The sequence below is a fragment of the Charadrius vociferus genome, unplaced genomic scaffold (genome assembly GCF_000708025.1).
Source record: "Charadrius vociferus isolate BGI_N301 unplaced genomic scaffold, ASM70802v2 scaffold720, whole genome shotgun sequence".
NCBI lineage: Eukaryota > Metazoa > Chordata > Aves > Charadriiformes > Charadriidae > Charadrius > Charadrius vociferus.
The window spans coordinates 44,255-71,951 of record NW_009646598.1 but is presented as its reverse complement, the minus strand read 5'-3'; the positions used below and the strand labels follow the sequence as shown (position 1 = coordinate 71,951).

Genomic DNA, 27,697 nt, shown 5'->3' with positions numbered 1-27,697 from the left:
CCAAAATGATCGAGTCTCCTCTTCCCTACCTCTCACCTGAACCAAAGAGTTAGGTTTGTATTTTGTTACTATAAGGCACGATTTTCAGACTCCGATTTTTTAATCTGGGTTTCGTTTAACCACTCGGTCATTATCAATGTTACTTTTACAACGAGGAACAAGGACTGTAGGCAGTGTTGTAACAGTGTTTTTAATATTTAATATAATGGTAATTGCGCTGCCCTATTTCTGTATGAGGTAGAATAGAGTCCCTGGTTTCCAAAATGCAGTCTGTGATTTATTCAAGGCAACAGAGCTCAGTGATGCTACAGATAGATAGTTTCAAGCTGCTGGAAGATCTCTTTAAAGCTCTCTCAGGTGTCTTTCTGCTACTTTGCATCTGTTATGATACAGCAGGGTTATTTCTTTTTATGACTCAGTATTGCTATTTTATCTGACAATGATGCCATGCTTCGTTGACAGACCTGCCATCGTATAGGCTGTCACTAATTATACTGGTGTTTTAAATGTTTACCTGTAAAGCAACAGTGGAAATGCCACCACTTGCCTTGGCAATGCGATTCTGGTCTTATTAATCTTACTGTCATCTATTGGCTCTCAGTTGGTTCAAGTCCTTCAAACTTCTCATAAAGTTGAGTGCACACATCTGGACATGCTTCCCGAGCTGAATCCATGCCATAGCTGAAGTGGTAATTCAGTGTTTTACAAACTCTACATTTGTCTTTTTACATTATTGAATCACACTCTCTTTACAGTTCTATACAATTTCTGGATCCAGGGCAGGGGTACCATGAAGGGGACAGCTAACTCTCATCCTATGTTCGTGCTGTTGACTGGTTGGTCTCTCATCACAGTAGTTCTGTACTTCTCTTTTACCCCATTTTTCCAGTTTATTTCTCCAATTGATAAAGCCCGTTTTGAGTTCTCTTCCTATCCGCCGATTGCCGCGCTTTCTCTCTCACCTTGGCAGCATCCACAGAGTCAGTAAGAATCATTTTCAATCCATCAGCCCCAAATTAATGCAAACAAGGAATACGACTGGATACAGAACATAAAGCTCTGCAGAGCCATGAGTGAGGTTTCTTGCCTGTTTTACACTATTAACTATTCAGAGTATGATTTTCCAACAGACTTTGTGCTCACCAAGTATTAGATTCATCCAGACCATGTTTCCTTAGCCTGAGAGGTAGTGTGAAAGGCTTACTAAAGTCAACATAACACCTGCCATTTCATCCCTGTCCACAGCATCTGTTATCCTGTTAGCGAAGAACATCAGAATGATTTCACACAGTTTGTTCTTGACAAACCCATGCTGCCTGCTACTTCTCTCCTTGTTATTTTCTGCTGCTTATCGATAACGTGTATAGGAAAATATCTTTCCGAGAATAAAAGTTTATCTGACTGCTATGCAGTTCACTTTTTTTTCCCCTTTCCTCCTCCAGCGCTCTCACATTGCATCTTCTGAAGGATGCTGGGCAATCTTGTCTCCATCATTCCTAAATAACCCCATTGACCCAGAAGTTATTTCAAATGTCTCTTCAAATTTGCCCTCCTTGTTGGCCAAACTTTCTGAGCCAGTGCTCATCATACAAAGTTTGTCTCACCTTTCTTTCCCTTCACCCCGTGGGTGATCTTTCATTTCCTACTGTTCCCTCTATTGTAAATTGACTATTTTTAGTGTTGGACTTTCTCTGTGTGGTTCCTGTGTTGGGTAATGGTGTTTCCCTTTTCTTTATTTCTTTGACTCCTCAGTTCCTTTCAGATCTGCCATTCAACTTCAGTTTCTTGTCTCTGCCTTTTAATTTTCCCCTCTTTCTAATCTGCTATGGGCTGAGTGAATACTTTCTTTTAGACCATTTGCATGATGTTTATCTTACTGTGTCCTCTAATTTATACCACATGCTATTTGGTATTTCTGTTGCATTATTTAGTTCTCTAAAAGGTTTCAGGTAGAGTGGTTTGTGTGTATGACACACTGCAAAGCACAGCTGTGTTGCGTAGTCTCCATATGCATTTACTTTCTACTTTTACTTACTGTTTTGGGAAACAGCCTTTTTCACTCCATTATTTCCAGAATCATGGATGCGTGAAGGTGGTGCTCCAGGGCATGGCAGAGGTGTGAGAACTGCTGAATCACTCGTGCCCTGACATACCCTTCCTGAATGCTGCAGGGGTTCAGAGCAGGACTTGGTGCCATGCTGGTGGTTGTTATGGGGTACGATACCCACTGGCACACGAACAAATAAGGAATTCTGTTTTCTGGTAGGGTACCAGTAGTCAGACTCTCATAAACTTCTTAAAAACAAGGCACAGAGGAAACAGAAATATGTGCTAAATGCTGATGTTTGCAAAACGTATGCATACGTGTATGTAGAGTTATGCAGTCATTCCTGATTTATTCCAAAAAACGTCTGTTTGGTTTTTATATAGCTTCTCATTAACCAGCAATATACATAGGCACTATTGTTGTACATTTTAAATAAATAGGTACTGCAGCAAAAATTCATCATGGTCATTACTTTCCCCCCCCCTAAACTTTAGTGATATCCATATAAATGTTCAGACATTCCTTGCTTGCTAGTATGACTCAAACAGTGGGAGTCAGGAGAGGACTTTCCATTGATTCATGTGGATGTGTACAGGTCCATGGAAAGTGTTTAACCTCAAAATACAGACCAATGATAGAAATGTAGGAATATGAAAATACATATTCCCTGCTCTGAAAGAAAGGAATGGAAGAATGCAGAAGAAAGATACCCAGAAATCCAGAGACAACAGCTACCCTGCGAGGTAGTGGCTCGCAAGTGCTTCCCTCTTATCTTTTGGCTCGGGGGATAGTACATGTACACACTGATGTTTGAAGTAGGTTAGGTAGAATTTAACTTTTGGCTCAAGGGAGTCTTTAGTTTATTAAATATGGATGCTCTTGCTGGGGAGCGGTCGCAGGTAGAAGCATGGTTTTTCTCTGTAGCACATCACTTTTCCTGAATGTATGCATTTGGGAAAGCAAACTTGGCTTTTCTGTGCCTAACTCTTTTCTGTCTGGATCTTCCTATAAGAAATATCAATAAAAACTGTCAGATGGTAACAGTTGCAGGATTTCTAAGTGTGCGGCGGTGTGATTGTAGCTGCCTTCAAATCTGTGAATTCAGCTGCCTTGTCACGAGGCTGGCCTCTCAGCAGCGCTGCTAGGAGGTCTGCGTTACCTGTAATTATATAGAAAAAATTGCTCAATTTAATGCCGCATCTAACCGCAGTACTAACATCTGCCTGTCTTGGCAGTAAGACAGCTACCACAAATATACGATGCAACAGGCTGTCAAATATCCTGGCTTCTGTAGTAACGTGCTCTTCTAAGAAAAATTTTCCAGCTCCAGTTACTAATCAGGCTGTGGGTGATCTTTCCGCGCTCTGAAGCTATGGGATCTATCACTCACCCATCAGCATCTGTCCTGCTCTCCCTACGAGCATCCGTTTCTGTCCGGATGCTGCTGAGGAGGAATCAGACCTGCTGCTGAGCGGACTGAGGGGAGAGTGACAGTCTCATCCTAATGAAACAATCAGGTTATGAGCTGGTTTGCATTTTGACTCCTGCTTTTGCAGGAACCGAAAACCGGACTGTTTCTGGCTGTGGCTCTGGGAAGCCCCAGGAGCAGTGTGCAGTTCTCTCTGCTTCCAGCCTTTGGTGTAGTCTCATGGAAGTGTGTTTCAGAAAACATAACTTTCAACTGCCTGACACTGCCCAATCTCTTCTATTTCTTGTCTATAGTGCTATCAATCAAATTGCTCTTGTTGGCTAACTGGTCTTAAATCTTGTGCGGAAAAATTGTCAGTCCAAGACCATAGTATGTAAGGACAAACTCATGACTGCTCTGTCATGCTAATTCATTCTTGCTTAAGACATGAAAATAAACTAATAGAATATCAATTTGAAGTTTTTAGACCTTGAAATGATTTCAAATCTCTTTAAAGAAAGACTAGGGCTAAAACTTTGTCTCCGAGGCATCATATTTAACATAGCAGTAAGCTCTGATGGTCTTTTCTTTAAATTGCCTATTGTACAGACGCCTACAAAAAAAGGGCTTCTTTGGGACTGTTTGTGTTTAGTGCCGGCATTTATTTCCTTTCATGTGACAGATGACTTGGCTTCTGGATCTAGTATTCGCTCGCTCGTATCCCTCTGGGGCAGGTTTTAGACTGACTGAAGCGCTGTGATTTGGTTTGGGAGCGCTGGCTGGGCAGAGGACCTCAGCGGTCGCCGGCTCACTCAGGAGCCCCATGTCGCCCAAGCCCCGTGGCTCCTGGCACACGGCTGCGTGGGCTTCGTTTGGCCTTTCAATCAGAGGAGAGGAGCGGGAGCACCAGGCTGCCCGGGCTCTGTTAGTGAGAGCTGATGTTTATGTTGTCCGTGGTGTTTCAGTGAGGCTGCCTGCGGGCTGCAGGAGGATTTGATACGGACTTAAATAGTGCAGCTCCTGCCCTGCCGACAGACCCCTGGAGATCTCGGTCTCAACCGCCCCCGCACAGCCCTCCCTGTCTGTAGGATGTGCATGGGCTGTATGCCCACCTTACTGAATTTTTATCATTTAATTGTTTTCTCCATAAGGAAATCTACTTTTGAGTTATGGACCATGTTCATGGAGATGGGGTCTAACCTGAGAAAGGCCAGCTGGCTGCGTGCCGCCTGGCATGCCTTCTGCGGGCTGCGCTAAAGAGTGCCACCCAATTAAGATTTAAATGTCTGAAAGCCTTTCATATCTGTTGTGATTGATATTCCGTAATTGTGGGGTTTCTTACCAGATTTCAGGTTAAGCTTCATAAATTTTATTTTTTTTTTAAACTTTTTTATTATCCTCAGGCTTTGGTCGTGAGACACGCTGATGAAATTCAGAGGATTGCTGGATGAAGCTGAATGAACTCAGCTTTATTCTTCAGCATAGTCATGCTTTTTATTCACTCACAAATAAATGCCTGATTTCTGCTTGAGGGATTTTTTTTTTTTTCTGAAAGATGGGGAAATCGAAGAACTGAATGCAACCTTACATTGTGGCAATTTTATTTTAAGCAGTTTTTCTGCTTTTTTTTGTTCTTCGCAATATTATCATACGGCAGCTAAACTAATGAATATATAATTTTCTTTCCTTTCTGCTTGTCATGCCCTGCTAACATGGACATCTACAAAGGCTCAGGTTGGTGTTGCAATCTGTCTTCATCTTATCTTACTGTTCTCGTTTAGTAAAAAGGGGCTTCGACGTTGTTCTTCATCAATCAGGTTTTTTTCCCCTTCCTCTCTTTAAAACTGGATCCAACATTATTACTGCATAGCAGATTCATCCAGAGAGGTGCCACGTTTGTTTGTTGCCCCTGAAACTATCCTTCAGCTGCAGGAAAATGTGCTGTTTTGAAAACACGGGACATTGATTTATTTATATCTACTTAAATTTGCTATGCTTGCCTAGCTTTGTGACAGGGAGACAGCAGAAGCTACAGCACCTACAGCTTCTGGAATCAGCAAAAATGCACCAAAACTCTCACTAACGAGTTTCTGCCTTGCTTTAGACCCCCGTATTTGACAACATAGTAAAATGGCATTTGTTAATATCTTGTCTAGATTCAGTGTTTTCTTGATAGTGAAGAAAAGTAATTAAAAAATAAAATAAAAAGCAAAGCCACAGGAACTGGGTGTTTGTGATTGTATTTGCATATCCCAGCATCTCCATTTTTTTGCATAACTCTGAGACTAAATTGTGTTGCCTGAGTACTTCAGGTAGAAATAAATACCCGATGTCTGCGTGATATCTGCAAGGTTATACTCCGTGCGGTGTTCTGCTCCTCAAAGGCTGTAGTGACAGTACAACCTTGAGTAAAACTGGGGAGGCAGGTTCGGGGTCAGGAGCTGCACATTCTCCCGTATTTTCTCATGTTGAACGATGTCAACTTCTTATTTCAATCTGCAGGAAGGAGCACTCACTCTTTACCATATTACAGCTTGCTGTTGTTAATGCCTGCACCAGTCTCAACAGAAGATAAAACCACTTACCACTAGGAAATATGAATTAATAAACTTTGCTGAGCAACACGTTAGTTCTGTAAGTGTGAGCTGTAATGACTCGGCTTCGGCAGAGTTTGCTTCAATTAACTTTTTAAACAAGGCATTTTCCATTCGTTGCACTTAAGAATTTGAAATACAGTGGTGTCTGTCTTCGCATATTTAATCATCCATTAGAAGAAAATAAGGGATTTAGTAGGAGCATTTTTTAAAGTCCGGCGCAAGACTAGATACAATCAAAGCATCTAAAGGCCATGGTGAGTGAATATGGAGCATCCAGATGTCTCTATAGCAGAATACTCTGCTGCTTTCCTCATTTCTCCTCTTTTCCTTTTCCTCATTTTACAGGCAGAATTTTACAGTGCCGCTTTTTTTGATGGCTTCATCCTGAAATGTCTTTATCTGAACTTTTCAGTATCTGATTTTAAGCTGAGATGTCATCCAGTTAGTGCAAGAAATAGGGCATTTCCACATTCAGCCCCCCGCTCCCCGAGGTTCTCCCTCGCCAGCCTCGAATAAATCACTTAATTCTTCATCCTATGATTCTACGATTCTGTGATACTGCCCACAGGGCAGAGACTGGGAATTGATACATCTTTCTGTCTATGCTATAGTAATTATTGCCCTGACTCTTAATTCATATTTTGTACTTAGAATGAAATTGATCCCATCCTTTTGCCAGCTAGAAAGTTTTAGGTGGGTCTAGGTTTTCCAGAAACTTGGTTCAGTTCAACGCCAGCAAAGGCTTTTCATAACCTTAGCCAAGCTCTAACTGATTTTCTTTTTTCCATACCACAAAGGAGGTAAAAACCACTAACTCCTTTGATTTGGGTGTAAATGAAAACTAAAAGTGCTGAATTTGCTTCACGAATATTTGTGCAGGTATCTGCTAAAGGCATAAAAATTCAGGAATTCCAATGATTTCAGAAGTCTTACCGCATGCTGATCTATTCAAACTTCTGTGTTGTAAGTCATTTTTGAGCAATAGTTTTTTTTTTTAATTTTGGTGGCTATTTGCAGCATCCAAGTACCTAAAGACAAGTATTCCTCAGTGAAACAGCTGCTTTGCAAAATCCAAATTGCTTGAAAATGATTGTTCGATCAGTTTTAATACTGGTGAGCGGTTAGCATATTTGTGGTGATTGTGATCAATACATAAACTAGCATGAAATAAAATCAATTTTATTTTAAAGAGAACTATTTAATGTTGAAATTTTAATGAGGTCATTTCTGTGATGTAGTGTTTGTTAATGTGCAAGTACTTGTCCTTCAGATATATAGTAAATTCAGTAAAGCTTTTAAATGCGTGCTTAGATCTGCCAAATCAAACACGCACTTCAGTAATTAATAAAGTACTCCATTTTGAATTCAGTTTTAAAGAATTAAATAAAAGAAACTCATTATTAGAAATTATTTGGTTTGGATTAAATGGAATGCGAAGGCTGTATTAAAACATTGCAAAACTTATTCAGTTAATATACGGGCACTTTGCGACCAAAAAAGAGATTTGGATGAACTAGATGGAGTCAATGGAGAAATCAAATTTGCAGGTAATTGCAATGGATGGATGTCTTTGCCACTGTATTTCCCACTGTTTTCTGGATCCATTTGTGTCAGGCTGGCTGCAAGAGAGGTGCTGGTTGTGGTCCAGATTTGAGGAAGCAGTGGCCATAAGCTGTAAGAGGAGGAGAGGGCCACCTTTGGACAGTGACGTCCCACTGCTGCCTCCTCTTGCAGCCTGGATATGCAGCAAACATAAAAGTGGGTATGCAAAAAGTATTAAAGGTGAGCAAATTGCTGGCCAGTCTCAGTAGGAGTCATTTTAATATCTGCGCTTGAATTTCCTTACCAGCAAGTGTCTTTGCAAACCGGAGCAAATCAGCTCTCTTTCCTATATGAGATCTTTTCTAGCTTTAGTGTTATTCATGGTGGTCTCCGTAGTTTAAAAGTAGGTTGTTACTTCTTCAGTTCTGGCTGTTTCAATATATTAGGTCTAATGTAACCTTGGTATAAGGGCAGCGATGTGAAATGAACTTATGTTAGCAATGAATTTAGCCCATTTTTATTAGAAATGAATAGCACAGAGGTTGTCCTCAGGGTCTCAGGCAACTGCTACAGTGATCAGTTTGGTTGTTCTAATATAATAAGCAGATATTGACTTTAGTTGAGGTGAACACCAAGATTTACTGTCTTGAAAGCTAAAATATCGACTGAGGGAAAACTAGAGTCAATATTTACCTTGAGGGACAATAAATCTTGATGTTCACTGAAATATGAAGTCACTATGATTTTCAGAAGCATTGAACCTCATTCTAGTTTACTTTGCAGGTGCTCATCAGAAATGCTACCTGAAATATAGGTATGAATTTCTTTTAATGAATCACATCAGTTGAGCAAGTGCATTTGTTTCTATATGCTGTTTGCAAGGTCAGTATTATTCCTGACCTACATTTAAATAAATAATTTACAGAATATTATAAATCACACCAAAGCTCTCTGGTGATTAGATATTTGGACTTTAATTGAAGTGCAAGTATTAGCTTTTAAAAGACAAAAGAAATAGATTAACATTTGTATATCTTGTTGAGGTAATTGTCAACTTCAAGACACTTTATCAAGGACTCAGGGTTTGCGTTGGAGTGAGTAGGTGTTGGTTTATTTTATTAGGGCAAAACAGTTTGTCTCTTAAAAAGTACCTTTTGTGCTTCTTCCCTTTAATTGTTTAGAAATATGCCCATCAACTCGACTTTAGGATTCAGATGTTAATGTATTCCAGATTAATTGTGGCTACGAAGAGTGATACAGTGTTTCTATGAAAGTCAGTGGCAAAACTCCCATCGACTTCAGTCTGGCATCATTTCACCCCTTGGTTCATTGAGCCCAAATCCCAGCATGTATATATGAATAAATATTGAGGAAAGCTGTTGACTTTGTGAAATGCTAAGAGTATTTTGGTTGTGTTTATTTATTGAAAGGGTTAAAGTCAAGACACTAAGGCATGGAGCCAGGCTGGTCCCCTGTGCGCTGAGCTCTGCAGCTCCGCACAGGTCAGGTGTCTTCAGCTTCCAGCATCTTCCTGGGGAAGGCCTTATTGCGGCCTTCCAGTACATAAAAGGGGCCTACAGGAGAGCTGGGGAAGGACTTTTTACGTGGGCACGTAGTGATAGGATGAAGGTGAATGGCTGCAGACTGGGAGAGGGAAGATTTAGATTAGATATTAGGAAAAAATTTTTCGCTGTGAGAGTGGTAAGGCACTGGCACAGGTTGCCCAGAAAAGCTGTGGAAGTTCCATCCCTGGAGGTGTTCAAGGCCAGGCCGGATGGGGCTTTGAGCAACCTGGTCTAGTAGGAGGTGTCCCTGCCTATGGCAGGGGGGGCAAAACTCCATGATCTTTAAGGTCCCTTCCAACCTAAACCATTCTATGATTCTGTGATTCTGTGATTCCTGCCCCCTGAGCAGTGCAGAACAATGGGCCGCTCTGCCCCTTGCATGGGCTTCATTTAGTTTCCATGTGGTAGTACAGCTCCGGACATGTGTTGGGTGGCTTGGTCTGAAGGTTTTTGTGAATGCACTGTCATAGTGGTTTTGCATAAGTTTGGGGAAAGGTGAGCGTTAAGCAGATTATTTTCAAAGGAACTGTTGTCTTTGTGCTTGGGAAGAGAAGTGATGTAGCTGGACAAGAGATTTCTGTGTCTGCAGCAGAGGTAGCAGATGGCAAATGTGATGTGGGCCAGGATACTGAGACTGTGTCTAATTTGAAGCTTGGACGCACTCTTTGTTGCAGCCAGGGATCCATGAGAGCACATCCCGACCCCTTCCAGGCTCAGGTGCTTTGATTCCCTGGGTTGGGTGGAGAGTGAGGACACCAAATCCCATCCCAGCCCCCTCCAGGCTCAGGTGCTTTGGGTCCCTGGGTTGGGTGAGGAGTGAGGATGCCACATGTCCCAGCCTCTGTTCAGGGTGGGAACAGGGTGCTCCCATGGAGCCAGGAGGTGAGAATTGATCCCAGGTTCCCCTGGCTGGTGGGACCCAAAGAACAGCAAGGCTTAGCCAAAATCCTTAGAAAATGCAAAATCAAGAACATCATCTGTTTGACCTCCTTAAGTACCATGGCTGTTAGCAGAAGATAGGAATGAAAGGCTTTGTTGTTTGTTTGTTTGTTTTTTTTCAAATACAAAAAAAAGAGGAATTGGAAGTGATTGAAAACAAATGATGGCAAGCCAGGAGAGAGAAACAGGAGGAAAACATTGTCCTGTGGAGAAGAGGAACACATGCCACATCACCATGGTTTTTAAATGCAAAGATAGAGCCACAAATTGTATTCATAGCTTCCAAAACGCGTACACACAGAGTTTCACCCATGGAAATCTTGCATCTCTTTGAGACTCCCATTTAAAAGGTGTAACGGAGTGTACGTTGTAACTTGTTCTGAAGGAATCTGTCCCTCCCAATGGCGCGTGGTGGTTATTTACACCTTCCCACTGTCTCAGAGGTACTGCCAGAGGTGGCATTGCTTGCACCAGTGTAGGGCAGAGGAGAGAGGTCGTTCACAGACGAGACACACAGTGGTGTCAGCACGATAGCTTAGGAAAACAGGGTATTTGTGACAATTATATTTAGGGATTTTGGTGGCGAGTGTAACCTGGGAATCCTGATCGCATTGGAAGTACCGAGGGGGTCAGCAGTGGACCACCCATTCATGTGTAATCGTACCGGCTTGACACAACTCGGCAGCAGAACACAAATGCTCTATTAACGGCTTTATTATTGCGATCCTGCTGGCTCTTGAAACAGTGCGGTTGAAGTATCACTTCACATCACGTGTATTTGTGTCACTGCATATGGGATCTCTGTTTTGTCCTCACACGTTTCCTCAGATAGATTTTAGTTCCCGTGGCATCCCGTCCCTGCAGTTTTGTGGTAAATTCCTGGTGTTAGACCTCTTCTGCTGCCCGCAGGTGGGCTGTGCTGGTTTGGAGAGGTCTGAGGTTTAACAGATTTTAATGCAGAGCGATGAAAGGTGAGTGAGGCGAGGAGCTGGGATTTCCAAGCTCTCAGTCCAGCCCAGGTGAGGAGCAGAGGCTGCTCACAGAGGGCAAGTGCGGACGGGCTGGCAGCACTCGCGCCGTGACCCGCGGGATTCACAGCGACGCCCTCTAACCCCGAGGAAGGGGTATTCATTACAGCAAGGATGTCCTGGTTTGAGGTAAAACAGGACCAATTTTGTTCAGTGACTTTGCTTCTTAGCTGGGCCTCTTCTGACTACTGAAATTAACAGCATATTGTGCAGAAACTGTTCACTCTCAGAATGATCAGATCTGTGTTTATAGTTAATGCCAAGGCATGGGATGCAGAAGGGCTCTTGCTTGTACTTACTGCTATAACACCCACGGGCAACTCACTTTATTTGCCGCGTTGGAGGGTGGGAAGCAGAGAAGTGTAGAGGGGTTCCACTGCGGGGAGGAGCGGACAGGACAGGTGACCCAGAACTGACCAGGGGGTATTCCACCCCATCTGCCTCATGCTCGGTATAAAGCTGAGGGATCAAAGGGTCAGCTCTCTTTCTTCAATAGCCGACGTCTGAGGAGCACTCTGTCTGTTCGTCGGCCTTCGATCCCAATCCTGAATCCAGATCTGGAATCCAGTTCCCGTCTGTCACAGAGTTGTCTGGGACATCCCAGAGCCTGTCGGTGATGTGATCGTCATCCTGGGAGCTTGATACAGTTGTAAATATATTTCGTTATTTTCTTTTTATTATTAATATTTCATTAAAGTAGTTTAGTTCCTTCTAAACTCAGGAGTCTCTTTTCCCCTCCTCTGCCTCTCTCTTTGAAGAGGGGTAGGGGGGAGCATCTGTCGGTCCCATCTGGGGTGCTCCACATCCCCAGTAGCCAATTCGTCCTAAACCACAACAAAGGAAAACAATCTTAAATCCCTAAAGCTACAGTTTGTGCTGCGCCGGCCCCAGCTGCCCCACTGTGCTGCCCCGCACCGTCACCTCCCAGCTGCTCCCAACCTCGTCTTTCTCTCCAAAACTCTAAAGAGCAGGAGCAGGCACCCACCCAGCTCTTCATAAACTTATTTATAAATGACTTTTACCTCCCTTAACACCACCCAGTGGGACGTCTCCTCCCCAGGCTGCGGGTTCCCTGCCTGCCGGTGGCCGTAGAATCAATCACAGAATAGCCAGTTCTTCCCAAATTTGACACTTCGCTCCCTCTTGGTTTTACCTCCCCTCCGCGAGGAGGGAAACTCAAATCACACCTGAAGCACACATTTCCCTCTTCAACAAATCGTCTCCTGCAGACAGCAGTCTGTTTTGTCAGACAACACAGGCAGAGTGTAGTTTTTCTTCACCCCCCCCACGGAGCAGGGAAACTAATAAATACTCCCTGTCTCTACATCCATCTCCTGGCTGTCTTTGGGGAACGGGAAGGCTTCACGGTGCCTAAAGATGGGTGGTTATTCTTCCCGGCGTGAGAAATGGCTGCAGGGGTGGGTAACTCGCTCCAGGTGACAGGCTGGCCGGGGCAGGACGGTGGCTTCGGGGTGGACTTATCTCTCCCTTTGCTGGTGTTGAGCACAGGTCCTGCTCAGTGGGTTCTTCCTCTCTTTGCTCTGTCTACACCAGTTCACGAGCGTGGCTGCACAGCGCGTTAGGGACACTTCTGGTGTCTGGGAAATTGGCACTGGTGCCTGGCACTTTTAGCCGAGGCAACTTAGCCTCTATATGCACTTCATACAACACATGGATACCTATATGGACTAGATGGTCTCCAGAGGTCCCCTCGAACCCTGACCATTCTGTGATTCTATATCTCATATAGTTAAGCCAAACAGCACCACCTCGGTGTGCAGAAATCGTTAGCCTGTATGGAGTGATTGAGGTGCACCGTGATATTCCAAAGACCTTCGTGCAGGCCCAGTGAAAGCTGGAGACTCCGCATGCCGCCTGCGTGCCCCCGAAAGGCTGTGGGGTGACCCCTCTCCCTTCTGCAAGAAGGTGGTTGTGCCCAACGTTATCACCGTGTGTGTTCCAGCCCTGCTGTTGTAGTCCTAAAAAGTCTTGCGTGTTCTCAGATGTTATTTGTGCACAGACTGTGAAAAGGGGATTGTGCTTAATAATATGTAGGGACACATGTACTTCCTTCTGCCTCTGCCCCCTTTGCTCCCCTCCCTTTCCCTGTCCCTGCATGAACCGTGATGCTCTTGCTAGTTCATACCGTGCTTGCCCCCACCCATCCTGACTTGTTTCCATCTTTCCTTTCTTTTCCCTTTCATGTACTTTGCACTTTTCAGCTTTTCTTACTCTTTTCTCTCTGCTAAACCTAGTCACAACGTATAGACAGACCCACACGTGAAGTTAGTTTCTGACATTTGCTGTTCCCAAGAGTTTTTCTTTAGCAAGTTATCTTCTTTTCATTGGATGTGAAGATAATTTTCTCATGGGGCACCAGTTTTGTGTTCTGACTCGTATCGCAATCTCTCTGCCCCCTACCTCCAAAATGTTGCGAGTAAGATTTCTTGATTGTTGAGGCCACAACATGCATAGTTGTAATCTGCTATTCTAAAATGAAGCCATAAATTATTAAAGCTGTGGCTGACTTTTTTTTTTTTTTTTGGGGGGGGAGGGCGAGAGGGGGTGATTTATTTTAACAGCTCCACAGCAGCAAGGCCAAGGAGATTTTGGTCTGTGGAAGAAGAAATTTTAGGTGCGCTGTATTTTCCCAGGGCAGCACATTATGCTTCATACAAAGCAACAGAGAACACTGTATCTTCAAATCAGCTTCTGCAGACAAACTGAATTCAAAATAAATAGCTTTTATTCATTACTGTAATAGAACTGTTGATGCATTCATTTGTTTAAACCTAAAAATCTACTAAAGTACTGTATCTCAGTGTGCTGCTTCTCACAACTTGAATATCCAGCACCTTTTAAAAATGTTTATCAGGCTTTTGGCTGTATTTTTCTCTCCGCATAGATAGGGTAGTTCAGGCAAATACATGGTCGTGTTCGATTAGGAGATGTGTTAGAGATTAGTCACTTGCAGGGAAAAAAACTATGGGTTTTGTGTATAAAAATGAAATTTATAGGACGCATGAAATTTCATTCTTCTATGGTAAATGAGTTACAAGGATATGTTAGAAGCAAAGGTAAATGATTGCTGATTTTAAGTTTGTACGTGCTGAAACACAAAAGGATGCGGTACATACAGTCCTGGTGAATGAATGTGTGATAGATTATAGCGAGAGCAGTCTGAGCAAATGAAATTGTAATGGAGTTCCTCTTCTGGCTGCAGGAAATAGCTGTTATTTATCCTGTTTCCTAAGATGCTGCATGCACGCTGCTGTTTATTATATACTTAAAAATCCTTTGGCAAGTCAATAATGAATAAATGAACTCAAAGCTATTACAACACCCTTAGCATAAGGAGCGTAAGCTGGGCTATTTTTCAGTGTAGTCCTTCCTGGGTTTGGCTGAGGCGTTTCTGCAGAAGTGCTAACCTGGATGGTTCAAATCAACAGTTTTGATTCTTTCTCCTGGCAGGTGTACGAGGCAGTCCCATGCTACACCGAGTGCAATCAGTATTCCTGGGTAGTAGAACCGTGGTCTCCGTGCAAAATCAACAGCGAACAAAATTCCCTCCACTGTGGAGAAGGAATACAAACGAGGAGAGTCAGGTGTGTGAAGACAAAAGCGCAGGTACTCCAGGTTAAAAAGAGCTGATACATACTTGCAAAAAGCTGAAATATTTGGCCATCTGACAGGGAGTACGTTGCTGAGGCCAGTGTGTTGCAAATGAAAAGAAACACGCATTTATGTGCAGTGGTTTACAGGAAGAGCATCTCAGAGATGCAGCCGTGTGCTGTGATCAAGACGTCCTTCAGGAAGAAGGCATGGTGTTTAAATTAGAATTCTTCAACCTAAATGCCATATATACATAAAGCCCCCTGAGGTGCAAAGCCTCCATATTCTGATTTGCTAACATTTTCCCCAAGTAATGGCACTGCACGCACCGGAGTGGCGTTCATTATTAGTGAGTATTCATTCCCCAGGCACGGGGAAATGCTGAGTTATTTCCAAATGTTTGGATGTTACTAGCAGGAGCACAAAGGTTTATTCTTGCTGCTTGTCATTTTCTGTTCGCTCATCTGTCAGCCGATCAAAGTTAAAATCCCTCTGTATGAAGTCTGAGATGTTTATTTAAAGTAGTTATTGAAATCTGTAACAAAAGCACGTTGTGCACGTAGCTAGTTTTGGTTTGCATTGACATGATTAATTCTACATTTTGACCAGCCGTGCTGCATATAGCTCTTGTGTTACATACAGTGTCCTGTACGGGGTCGAGCAGACCTGTTGATATCCATCACTTCTGTGGCACACTGATGATCCTCTAATGAAAATGTCTGTTTTCTGTGTAGGTGTGTGAGTACTGCTGAGGACCACGGAGGGGAGACTGTGCCCAACGCACTGTGTAATCAGGCTGAAATCCCAAATATAACGCAGAAGTGTAGCTTGTACTGTCCCAGTGAGTGTGCAGTCTCTGACTGGGGACAGTGGAGCAAGTGTCCGCAGGTAGGCTCTCTTGCTTGTGTCTCTGTGGCAATGTTCCTCACGCGTCGGTCTTCTCTGTCCTTCAGCCATTTCATGAGATAGTTATTGTCTAACAAATCATTTTCAGAGGGAAGTCAGGCTCAACGCTGGCATGGTTGAATATGGAAATTTTTATATTCCTACAGAGCCTGACCTATAGAAAATTAGTAAAACCCATAGTTATTCCTGTGATTGTTGATTACACTCATCTTTCCGCTTGGTCTACGGGAGAGGACCCGCACAGGTACGGCGGGTGAAGGGACCGGTATTCCAGCTGCACTAAGGGCTGTCTGTGTTAGGAAGTATTTGCAGGGGAGAGCTCTGTGAGTGATGCACGACTGCCGTAACAACCTGCTGGTAAGCCATGGTGGTGGTGCTCCTCTGGACAGGTCTTAGGCCTGAGGGAATGATAGCTCTCTCTTCCCAACAGACGCTATTCCTGTCCAGCGTCTCCTCCTCCTCCTCCTCCAAACCTCGAGGGAAGATTTGAGGCAACAGCAAGAGAAGGGCATAGCAGCAAGATGCCTGAACAATTTGTCATGTCACAAAATACTCAAAACTTTGTGAATTATGCAGGGATTGAAGCCACCGCCGAGTGCTCTGTTTTCCTAAGTGTGCAAGATGGAAAGAAGCTACAAATTCTGCCTTGTGAAATCTCTCTGGTCTCAAAGCATGTGATTTCCAACCCATTGTTTCTCTCTGATCGGTGTTGAAATAGGTGCCAGGTTTACTCACAGGGGTTTTGTAATAGACTTGCTTGATGTATTTAAGTGACAAACATATATTCATTGCCCCTGTGTTAACAGGGCCATTATCCAAAGTCTGAGTGGTTATTGGACAGGTATTTATACTACTGCTGACACAGATAATTTCCTTCCATAATATTTTGTGTAGCGTATCAATATACTCGGCAAGAACATGTCAAATAAAATCTTGTGTTTCATTTCCTGCATTCACCTCCTCCTGAGCAGCATCACTTTGATGAAGTATAACACTCTTGCAACCAATACAGATGCTTGGATACCTTTCAAAGTCCCACTGCGATTGGGCTGTTTCTTTGCCATTGGCTTTTTTTTTTTTTTAAGAGATAGATTTTCTTCATTTTAGCATGCAGTAAACTGATGCAGAGATCCTCAAGGCCATTGGGTATTTTTCAGATGTTTCAGTCACCGTCAGTTGGTTGTGAAGGACTGCTTGAAGCTCTAAGCTCCCTTGTATCCTTAAGACACCCCCAGTTTTTGCCTGCAGACTCCTTTTTTTGGTAACGGTGAAGCCTCTGTAGCCCACAGAAGCAGGAAAGTGATGCCCAGATCTTGTGGGCTGCACTCCATCAGGCAGCATAGCTCTTGGCAGTCGCAGGGCCGGGTGCCACAGTCCCTGTGTCTCCTTGTACATCCTTTTTTCCACGATAGATGTTAATTCATAAATGTGAGGGCATCTGCATGCCAATGCAATTAACTGAACAATATGTTTTCACAAGCTGTTCTGCAATGCTTTGTTGTGAAACTGAGATGACTGTGCGTGGATGGAGCATGTGTTTAAATAGTTCTGTCCAGATACGAGGCAATAAACAGCTTGAAGTTTTATGGACAGATAAAACTCTCCCGTTGACGAGCTTACAGCAGTGCTGTCTCCCTTTTATAGCTACTCACACTGTTTGTATTTGGGTTTGAGAGAGGACCACACAGCACAGTCCCTCCCAGGCTGCCCGTGATGAACATCTCTAAGGCAAACACTGGGCTTGCTGTATGTGCGGAATGGCTGTACCACGACGGTGGTGTCTCTTCAGTGTGTGTGGGGGTACTGGTGTGATGGGGCAGGGATTGAGGGAAATGTGGTGGACAGGCGTGAGGCATTGCCAGCACCAGGGTAATTAATCATAGAATCACAAAATTGTCTAGGTTGGAAGGGATCTATGAGATCATCTAGTCCAACCATCAACCTAACACTGCCAAGTCCACCACTAAACCATGTCCCTAAGCACCACGTCTACCTGTCTTTTAAATACCTCCAGGGGTGGTGACTCCACCACTTCCCCGGGCAGCCTGTTCCAATGCTTGACAACCCTTTTAGTGAGGAAAGCTTTCCTAATATCCAATCTAAACCTCCCCTCGCATAACTTGAGGCCATTTCCTTTTGTCCTATCACCTGTTACTTGCGAGAAGAGATCTACCCCCACTTTTCTACAACCTCCTTTCAGGTAGCTGTAGAGAGCGATACAGTCTCCCCTCAACCTCCTTTTCTCCAGACTAAACAACCCCAGTTCCCTCAGCCGCTCCTCATCAGACTTCTTCTTGTAATGCAACCCTCCATCTCCTGAGTCGCCCCTAGGAAAGGTGGTCACTGAGAATGGCCACAAGGTGGTGGACATGGTCAGTAGAGTTACACAGATCCTACGGAGGATCCCGTTTCATCTTTAAGGGAAGAGCTACCTGTGGTCAGTTGAATAGCCCCACTGGTTGCAGGTGAGAGCTTAGATCTGGACCTTGCGTGGAGACCGTACATATAGGCACACAAATATAGGAGCCTGCACCTGGAGATGAATCTCTTTAAGTCTTTTGGTCAGACCTGTTGTGCCTCCAGCCTGCTTGAAGTGTATTCTCACAGAGCCCAAAAAACATATCAGTAAGTTTGCATGTGGAGAACCTCTTGCTCATTAGGACTGTCCATTTAATTGTGTTTGAGGGAATTTTACTCAACAGCTGGTATACTTGTGCATGGTTTCTGATTCATGCCAAACTGGAAGTAAATGCCTGTCTTCTGGGATGTATAAAGTGCATTTTGAATATTCACCAAAAATCCACTTTCTAAGTGTGGCTCCTTTCTCTTCCACAAGTAATCCAAAAAATTTGAGTCATCACATCATCTTGAAATGAAAAAGCAAAACCGTACGTCCTGGCTGCTCTTTTTCAAGCATATTTACATTTCATATCAAAATAGTTGGCACTCTATTAGTCGTAGCACTCTTGTGAGGCAGCTGCCAAAGAGCATTCTGGGAAATCTTCCTGTATCTCCGGTCATGTTTGGCTTGCTGGAGATAAAGAGGATTTATGAAACTTGACAAATTCTAGTTTATAATAAATGAGCAACCACAATTTCAGCCTCGTCTTTGCCTGAGTAGCTCTTTGATTGGAGATATTTACCTAAGATTTTGGTCAGGTGAGAATTCTTTTCCAGTCGCTTTGGTGTTCTGCTCATATTTTATAGTGTTGATAATAAATCTAACCTGATAGTGGAATAACTAACTCTTATCAGCTGAATATAAAAAGGCCTTTTAGATTATCCAGTTTACCTTTTGTCAATATGTCATTGTACTCTGGATACTTGCTAGGGTATTACTTGGTTTTATCTTGTAGCAATACTCTTCCCATGCGAATTTTCCACTTTCAGGGTAGTAAATGATCTTGAATCATGCTGAAATCGATGAGTCATAAATGTGGCGACTGCTTTGTCAATAGGCAGTATTTTCTTCAATACTTCTTTCTGCTAAAAGATTGTATTTGTTCTACCTTTTTTGGCTGCATTTCCCTTTTGCTTTTAATTTTTTGTGTTTCTAGCGTGGTCTTTTGTAATTTCAGGTGCTCCCACAATTCTGTGTGTATTTTCCAACTGAATTGCAATTTTTGCATCGTGACTACAGTGCTATTTAACACTGCTGCACAAAGCTGAATTTTAATATTTCCTCTAACAGCACTTTGCCGTGACCCAGAAATGCAGCTGTCTGATATGTAATACTTGGAGGTGATTTTTGAGGTTTTGTCTCTTTACAGGATTCAAAAAACTCATACTCACTGGTTTAAAGCTTCCCTTCAAAAGGGTTTTCCTTCTGATTGAAGACTATTTTTTGGCTCATAAAGTTTTCTTCTTTCTCACTAAGTAACGTCCACATAACTTAAATATCAAGGCTTTAAAGCCATTTAAAATAACAGTTTGAAGCTTACTAGTTAGAAAAAAAAAAACCATGAGCAAATTAGATTGACTTGCATTTTGCTTCAGAGATTTCATATTCGTTCCAGCTACAATAGCGTGTTCAGTCAGACGTCATCACTTGATTGCTCAAAGACCCAGCTAAACAATCTGGAAGCTGAAATCCTATCATCTCTGTTACATATTCAGTGATCCAATAACATGCACTACCTGCGGTGTCTCGACTTTGTGTTCATCTGACTTGGAAATGTAATTAATTGACTTCAATTGAATTCATCAAAGCATTCTTAAAAAGAGTTAATATGCGAGTTGTGCTACAAGTCCCCGAAATAATTACCTGAAATTTATTTTGTTAGCTCTCTGCTGCCATGTGGATAGCTGTCACAGCCCCCGTAGCCAATCGGAGTGGCCTCCTTGTTTGCCTCAGCTGTTGGCATTTCTAGCAGCTAATTCTAAGAGGTCTGAAATTAGTTAATTATAGGAGGTTACATGTCTAGTGAGTGAGAACAGCTGTCTCTGTTTCAGTGAGCATTTTTCCTCATGGATCAATAGTGATGTGCAACGCTCAGGACTTGTGACAATTGAGTTATTATTCTCTTGAGTCTGCTGGAGGGGTGGAGGGTGTAATATTGCAGGAACTGATCATAGTAAAAGTGGCACCATGAAATACAGCTGACTCTCAGGTTTTGCAGTGACTTTCATCGTAGATGCGAGTCGGAGTCAATATGGTTTGGAAATGCTTTCCCTCCCAAGCCAACTGGAAGAGAAATTGTAGACTTGTATAGAGATTGGGACTAACTGAAGTCTTCATCATGACTAGAATCATAAATAGTTTGGGTTGGAAGGAACCTTTAAAGGTCATCTAGTCCAGTCCCCTCTGCAATGACCAGGGACATCTTCAACTAGATCAGGTTGCTCAGAGCCCAATCCAACCTGGCCTTGAATGTTTCCAGGGATGGGGCACCTACTGCCTCTCTGGGCAACCTGGGCCATTGTCTCACCACCCTCACAGTAAAGAATTTCTTCCTAATAGCTAGTCTAAATCTACCCTCTTTCAGTTTAAAACCATTACCCCTTGTCCTATCACTACACTCCCTGATAAAGAGTCCCTCCACAGCTCTCCTCTAGCCCCTTTAGGTACTGGAAGGCCGCAATAAGATCTCCCCAGAGCCTTCTCTTCTCCCGGCTGAACAACCCCAACTCTCTCAGCCTCTCCTCATAGGAGAGGTCCTCCAGCCCTCTGATCATCTTCATGGCCCTCCTCTGGACCCACTCCAACAGGTCCATGCCTTTCCTGTCCTGAGAGCTCCAGAGCTGGACACAGAACTCCAGGTGAGGTCTCAACTAGTACATTTAGATGTGGGTTTGGCAGAGGATCTGCAGTATGGAGGCTGGATTGAAGAATGAAGCGTGCAGAGAGTTGTATTTCTAGCCCAAGAGATAATTTATTCAGATCAAGCATGAGAGTAATGCTGGTAAGGCTTTTCTGGAAGAATGTACACTGCTCCTTATGCGTGGCTGGGACTTGATTTTTTTTTGTACGGCTTTATCAAAAAGTTGGTAGCTGCTGCATTTTTTTAGATTCATTGTTTTATTTTTACTCATCTTTTTAAAAAGTAATGGTTATATATGGAGGCAGATAAGGTTCAGAACCTAGATGCATCTCAAAGAGAAAATTTATGCAAATGCCTTTTCATTTCAAAAGACTGCTCATGTTATTGTAAATGGCTTGTTAAATTGTTACAAAACATCCACATTGGCATGAACAATATAACGGTTCATTGCACTGTTAAAAATAGTCAAATCCTGTTGCTGCCAACGCATTTACCTTAGTTTGAGGTTGTGTGTTTCCTTATGAATAGCCAGTTAAATATAATGTGGCCAGCTATTTATAGGGCAGTATGCATTATTCAAGCTGTTGGATAAATTAAACAGCTTAAAGGGCTCTCTAATGGGTTACAACCTTTGTGCTGTACAATTATGATGCATATGAAAGCCTAGATCAATGGACAGCTTTGAAAATCCATCACAAAGAAGGTCTACTAGTATATATTAATGTGTGATGTGTTAACAGCTCTTACTCTGGAACTTAGCATTCACAGCCTCACAGTTTTATTGTATTTAGTATCCTTCTCTTCCAGAACAAACTTTCTGTGCTTTGTCTGTTCTCTTATTGCCTGGAGCAAAGGCTGGGTACATCCTTTGTGTATGTTTGTGTCCCTCACTTTTTATGTTAGCTTAAAATAGTGACAAGTGGTCATGGTGGAAAAATGTGGTTGGCTAAAAGAATTATTAAAAAGTGCAGTAGTTAATAGTGCCAAGAATGCCTCTGTAGAATCAAGATGATGGCTTTTATAATTTTTAAGTTGTCCTTTGTGAAAAAATCCAGTCCGTTCCTACCTTAACATTTTATGTACCTCTCATTGCTTCAGAATGTTCTGTTTCTGTACTGGTTTATATAATCTGGCCTATAGATCTCTGGCTCTGGCTCTGCTTTTTCACACTTCATAGAAAAGGGTAATGGGAATGGTGAGATTCAATACAATAAAGTACGCTGAGACAGTATAGTTGTACACATAAGGAAACTTACTGTGTCTGTGTATGACATCCTGTTGCTGTGGGCTCTTAGTGTGGGGCCTGAGTTAGGTCCCTGTTGCTATTTCCATCCAGAATTAATTCCATTCCTATCAAAGATACCAAAGAAAGCACATGGCTGAATTATACAGCTTACAGTCATCAAGAAAGAATCTGAACTAAATCCAACAAACAACTTAGTCTGTAAAACTTAACTACCAAACTGTGTTGGCGCCTGACCGTGAAGGTACATAGAGTTCTTCAGGCCTCTCACCTTCTGCCTCACAGCTGCCTCCATTTCTTAGGACTTGTTTCCTCTCTTATATTTGTGGCCAGTCAGCACCCATATTCATCCTCCTTCTTTGATCCGTAAATCTTTAATCTCTTTCTAGCTTGGGTGGTGTTGGAAGTGGGTTTCAGTAGTCCAGAATAGAAGCAGAAATTGGACAGAGGTTTTCCACTTGCTAAGCAGGTACTAAACTCTAATGGTCCCCAGGTTGCAGCAAGAATTACTTGTCCTTCCCAGTAGCGCCAGTCCTCTGGCAGAGCAGAGTCATAGTTTCCTGGAAAAATCAGGTGAAGGTGCCGAGCCTCCAGAGTTGCTCTCACTGCAGTTCACTGGAGACATCCCTGGAGCCGAGACCCACACAAGAGGCTGAATTTCACCCTACCTTGTTTTTTACTTTCCTCTACATGAGGTCTGCGCAAGAGTTGCTCGATCTGGACCCCGGCACAGATCAGTGAGTTCTGTGCGTGTGGAGAGCTTCAGCACCTGCAGAGAGTTTTGCATTGCACTCAGTTCAACCATCACCTGGCTTTGACACTGCCTAAATCTGTCTTAATAAATCAGTGCAACCTAAGTCTATCACCTTGGCTTCCAATTTCTGCCTAAGGAGATTTGCTATGCCCAGTTCTACCCCATTGTTACATACGGGATTTATAACCATAGGCATACAAATAAGTCGCATGACCATAAGGAGATGATCTCAAAAATACAAGTCAACATTAGACTCTCACTACTGAACGCTCCCGTTGTATGTACCAGCCTTACTCTTAACAATGTTGGATGCACCTTTTCCTCTTAGCTTGTGCTTCCACTGTAGAAGCGTTGGCTAATTCTGATCAGAAACCAGTTATGATTACCTTACAGGAGGTAATGGCAGACTTAATGTAAAAATAATTTAAAAAACCCTTAGTCTATGATCAGTGAAAGTAGTAGTTATTAATAGAACAGTAGGAAGTAAAATAATGTCTTTGAAAGTATAGCATTCACTTTGTGGGAAGAGAGGAGTTGTAAATGAAGATACTCAGTAAAGGATTGCTGAATCACAGTGGGTTTTATTTATTTAAAACCCCCCAGAATTGTAGATTCATATATTCTGGTGAAGAAAGTTGGATTCTTAGTGGGGTAGAGCAGATCCAGTCTTCATCCATGTATCCAAATGCCCCCTTCACTATTTCCTATGGAAGAGTATTTGAACAGTGAAGTTTGTTTTGTAATTTTTTTCATTTGTGATAATATTCAGAATCAACCTGTTTTGTAATCTTTCCCAAATCTTAATTAAGTCTGTGATAATTTCTTACTTTAATTACGCAAGTAATCTTTTTTTCTTTTGCTGCCTTTTCTATAATATTGCTGACTGCTGTTTCAGTCCTTCCTCCTAAATATGTAATTTGCCATTGATGGTGATTGATTGTTTTTTCTCCCAGTATTTGTAAGGTCCATATTCAGGACTAGATAAATACCATTGGTCATGATGGCAGTGGTGACAATGGTGACATATCTTCCTCCTGCTATGCAGCTTACAAACTTCTCTCCGTTATTGCTTGTTAATACCCTCAGCATCTCCCCACTGGAAACAAACCCTCTTCTTTAACTGGCACCATTCTCATGCCCTAATGACTTTGAGTCTGCCAAGCCATTCCTCAACCTTTGCCACATCGTAAATATTGAATTTTTCCAGCCTGGGATTTTGGAGGGGTCCTGGAGGAGCTGTGCACCCAAGCCCATTGAGATTCCAGGGTAGCTGGATACTCAGCTGAGTCTCGCTCCTTTGAAAATCCCAGCTTTCATCTTTTTCTTTGCAAGTCATTCCCTCCTGCCGCTTATTCAGTTCCATATATATTTGGCTCAATTTTTTACATAGTTAACTTGAAAGAGTAAGGCCAGAAAATCAATTATAAAACTAAATTGACTTCTCAATTGACGTAAAGAGAAATTCAACAAATAATATTACAGGATATTAGTTACAGTTTGCCAACTTTGAATTTTTGCATGTTGCCCATGTACGCAGCTTGATTAAATGAACACTTTTCCTACAGAGATTCTTTATTATTCAAAACTAGTAAAAGTTGGGGAGCTTATCGCATCAGCTCTGGCTTCTGAACAACATGGCTCATCGGTGCAGTGAGAACGCCGGCCTCAGAGCTGCCGTAAACCCGTCGTTTATTTGGATCCTGGCAAACACAAGATTGACTTTGACCTCGTTGAGTCACGGCTATTCAACTGGTTTGCTACCCACCAGGAGGACATCTGAGAGGGAGAATGGTCCTGCTAGCCAGGAAATCTGGGTGGCTTTATGAGAGAGCATGCAGCCCTGAGCTGCCTCAGTGCCCTGCAATTGAGCACAATGGGGTGCACGCTGGATGGGGGAAAAAAATGCTATTTTATTAAAAGAAGCCACTTATCTACAAATGATGCATATTTTCTGTCTGCAGGTTCTTGTTTTGAAGGGAGCAAAAGCAGGTATTTTCGAGATGGCACAGACTTAACTTCTTCCACAGCATTCATTGATTTTTTTTTTCCCCTTTGGTAACGTAATGCAGAGAAACATTAATTAGGACTAGCTACTGAGATACCTTCTTTGATTTTTTTAATTTGTTTTTGTTTATTGGCAAATCATTTAAGTTATTAGTGTTAGTGGGGAGGATGAACAATCAAATTAGTTGTGGAAAAGGCAGCAAACTATTGGTAAACACTTAGCATAGGTTTAATTTTCAGGTAATTAAGAACAATTGGGCATTTTAGATGACCATGGATATTTGAATAAGATTACCATTTAAAATGATTTGACAAGGTGTGTGTCAGCAATAATAACATAATAGAATTTCCTCCCCATAGTCTAAGCATAAGGAAAATAGGCTCTGACGATGTATTTTAAGACCAGACCAGACTTTTTTCCTCTTTGTCCTGATATTTATATTTATTCTGTTTAGTTATGCTGTCATCTGTGCAACTAATCCAGTTTACAGCAGTCTGAGGTCTAGATTTATGCTGCATTGCCATTACATTTCTCTTTAATATTCACAATACAGGAATTATCCATACTTTCACCCGTGCAGGGTTGAGTCTTTGCAGGCAGTTTGTTGCATGATAATAAGCCTGTGGTTTTAAACGGTTAGCTTTTTTTTTTTTTTGTAATTAAAGTGCTCTACAGAAAAATCATGTTTTAAATTCCCAAGCAGTTATGAAAATACATTTCAACATGCATTAGTTTTTTGGTTTTCTTTGCTGTTCCTGAGCGATCTTTGGTCCTAATGAGAGACTGTCAGGAATTAAAGAGGTCATCTTGTTCAGTAAGTGGCTGTGAATACCTTTAAGTAGGGATTTACTTCCATTAGGTTTGCTGGGACCACTTCCACACACCCATTTCCACTGTACTGGATTGTGGGACAACTTCTGAGTTTCAGCAGGTTGGAGCCCCTGCCCTTGGGGCTGCTTTTCTGTGCCAGCCTTGCAGCAGAAACGGCTGTTACGTATTCCCGTAATCACCCTGGCTTCAAAATAAGCTTATTTAGAGGTTTTTTTGTGATTGTATTTAACGAGACAAGGCAGAAATCCTTAGCGCTCTTCACCACCGATTAGGCTTGGCCAGGGTCATGGGCATTTAATATTTAGCGCCACGACTCCTTCCTCCTGAAATAGTTCCCTTTGGCATGAGACGTGGATGGGACAGCTGGGGTGGGGACACCGGCAGTGGCACTGTGTTCCCCGTGCTTATGCTATAGCGTCAAATTAAGTAAACCAAGGGAAAAACTTAAGAAACGCATGGGCAGAGCCAGATGACACCTCCGTGTGACATCCAGAGAAGAGGTCTCTGCAGAGGAGGGGTAAGCAGGAGGCTGCAGGAGGGGACTTGTGGGGGTGAGCAGATGCTTTTCACTACGTAAAGGGGATGTTTCCTGGAAGGCAGAAAACATTTAGTCACAATTGCCAAGACTGCAGCTGAAATGAGGAGCAAAACAGCCCCATGCGACAGTGCTAAGGGAGTGAGGATGGGGGGCTGCTAAAAACAAATGATTTTCCTGCCTGTGATGTACAAACACAAATGAAACCCGGCCTCAGTTGGTTCATATTCACTTGAAAATGTAAACAAGCAAATCCCGGTTTATAGGCAGTTGAACATCAGTATTTGTATCACATACTTTGAAAAGTCACCCTGTCTTCTTGTTGGCATCATAACTGATATACAATTACAGATGTCCTTCCTGGAAATGAAAGCTTTGCTGTAACATTGGTTATTACTTAAAAACGCATTAACTGTGCCAGAAATCCTGTCCCATTATTCAGTACTGTGGCATTTTACTGGAAGTCTTGGGAGGAGGTGGAGGGGAGAGCACAGCAAAATGGCACAGTCTTTATCCCATTGTCCCCAAGGATCCTTAAAAAATGTTATGGAAATAAATAGTATAGGAGTGCCTAAAATAGCCAAATCAGGCTGGACAAAAGACGACTTTTAGTAATACTGGATTCTTACCGTTGAACCACATTTCTTTTTCTTCATGTGCTTTCAAGTGTCTTCAGAACAGAAGCGTGGTTATATTGTAGCTCGGCATGGCCGTGGATGTGCATGTAACAACGCCGGGCGGGCGGTGTCTGTCTGATTTACTCGGGTCTCTTGTACTGTCCATCACTTTTGTATGTAGGTGTGTGATCCGAATATTATGCAAATCCGAACTCGACAAGTGCTAAGGTCTTCTGTCAATGCAAAGCTCTGCCCTGAAGATTCACAAATGAAGCCATGTATTCTTAACCAAAATTGCTTCCAATATCAGTACAATCTAACAGGTGGGTATAACTTTCCAATATACTCTTAGCAAGAAGTGACACCAGTTATTACAACATGCATAAAATTGATGTTCTGCTTTTCCAAATATCTTTGCATAAAAGATTCAGCTCCTTAAAGGCTTTCACCAGTTGTTTTTAGTTACGTTTGCTGGCAGTGTTTGTTAAAGTGTTGGCAATAAAAGAGAGGTGTAGGCACCACTGATTTCACTAAAGTTAATTACATGCCTACATTTTATTGTTTTTTTTTTTTTGTCCACAGGTTAGTGGACAAGTGCACAGTTTTTAATTTAAGTTGTCATTGAAGGTACACTGGAAATAAAACAGGTTAAATGGGATCTCTTCTCTTTGGTGGGTTATCAACAGAATTAATTGCAAAAAAATGTGTGTGAATCTGGTGAAGCCACTAATAGCAACAAAAGTCTGGTTTGAAGGCAAATATGGGTGGGCATGGGGTATTCAGAGCAAAATGCATTATTTAAGACCT

General features: G+C 42.5%; 1 protein-coding gene across 1 annotated transcript in view; it reads left to right on the top strand.

Moving 5' to 3' along the window:
- Positions 1–27,697, top strand: part of THSD7B (thrombospondin, type I, domain containing 7B) — a 281,207-nt gene that overhangs the window by 225,280 nt on the left and 28,230 nt on the right. The window contains exons 15-17 of the mRNA XM_009886664.1: positions 14,598–14,731; positions 15,473–15,626; positions 27,072–27,213. Of these exons, the coding sequence (XP_009884966.1) occupies positions 14,598–14,731; positions 15,473–15,626; positions 27,072–27,213 (430 nt within the window). The remainder of the gene's footprint in view (positions 1–14,597; positions 14,732–15,472; positions 15,627–27,071; positions 27,214–27,697) is intronic.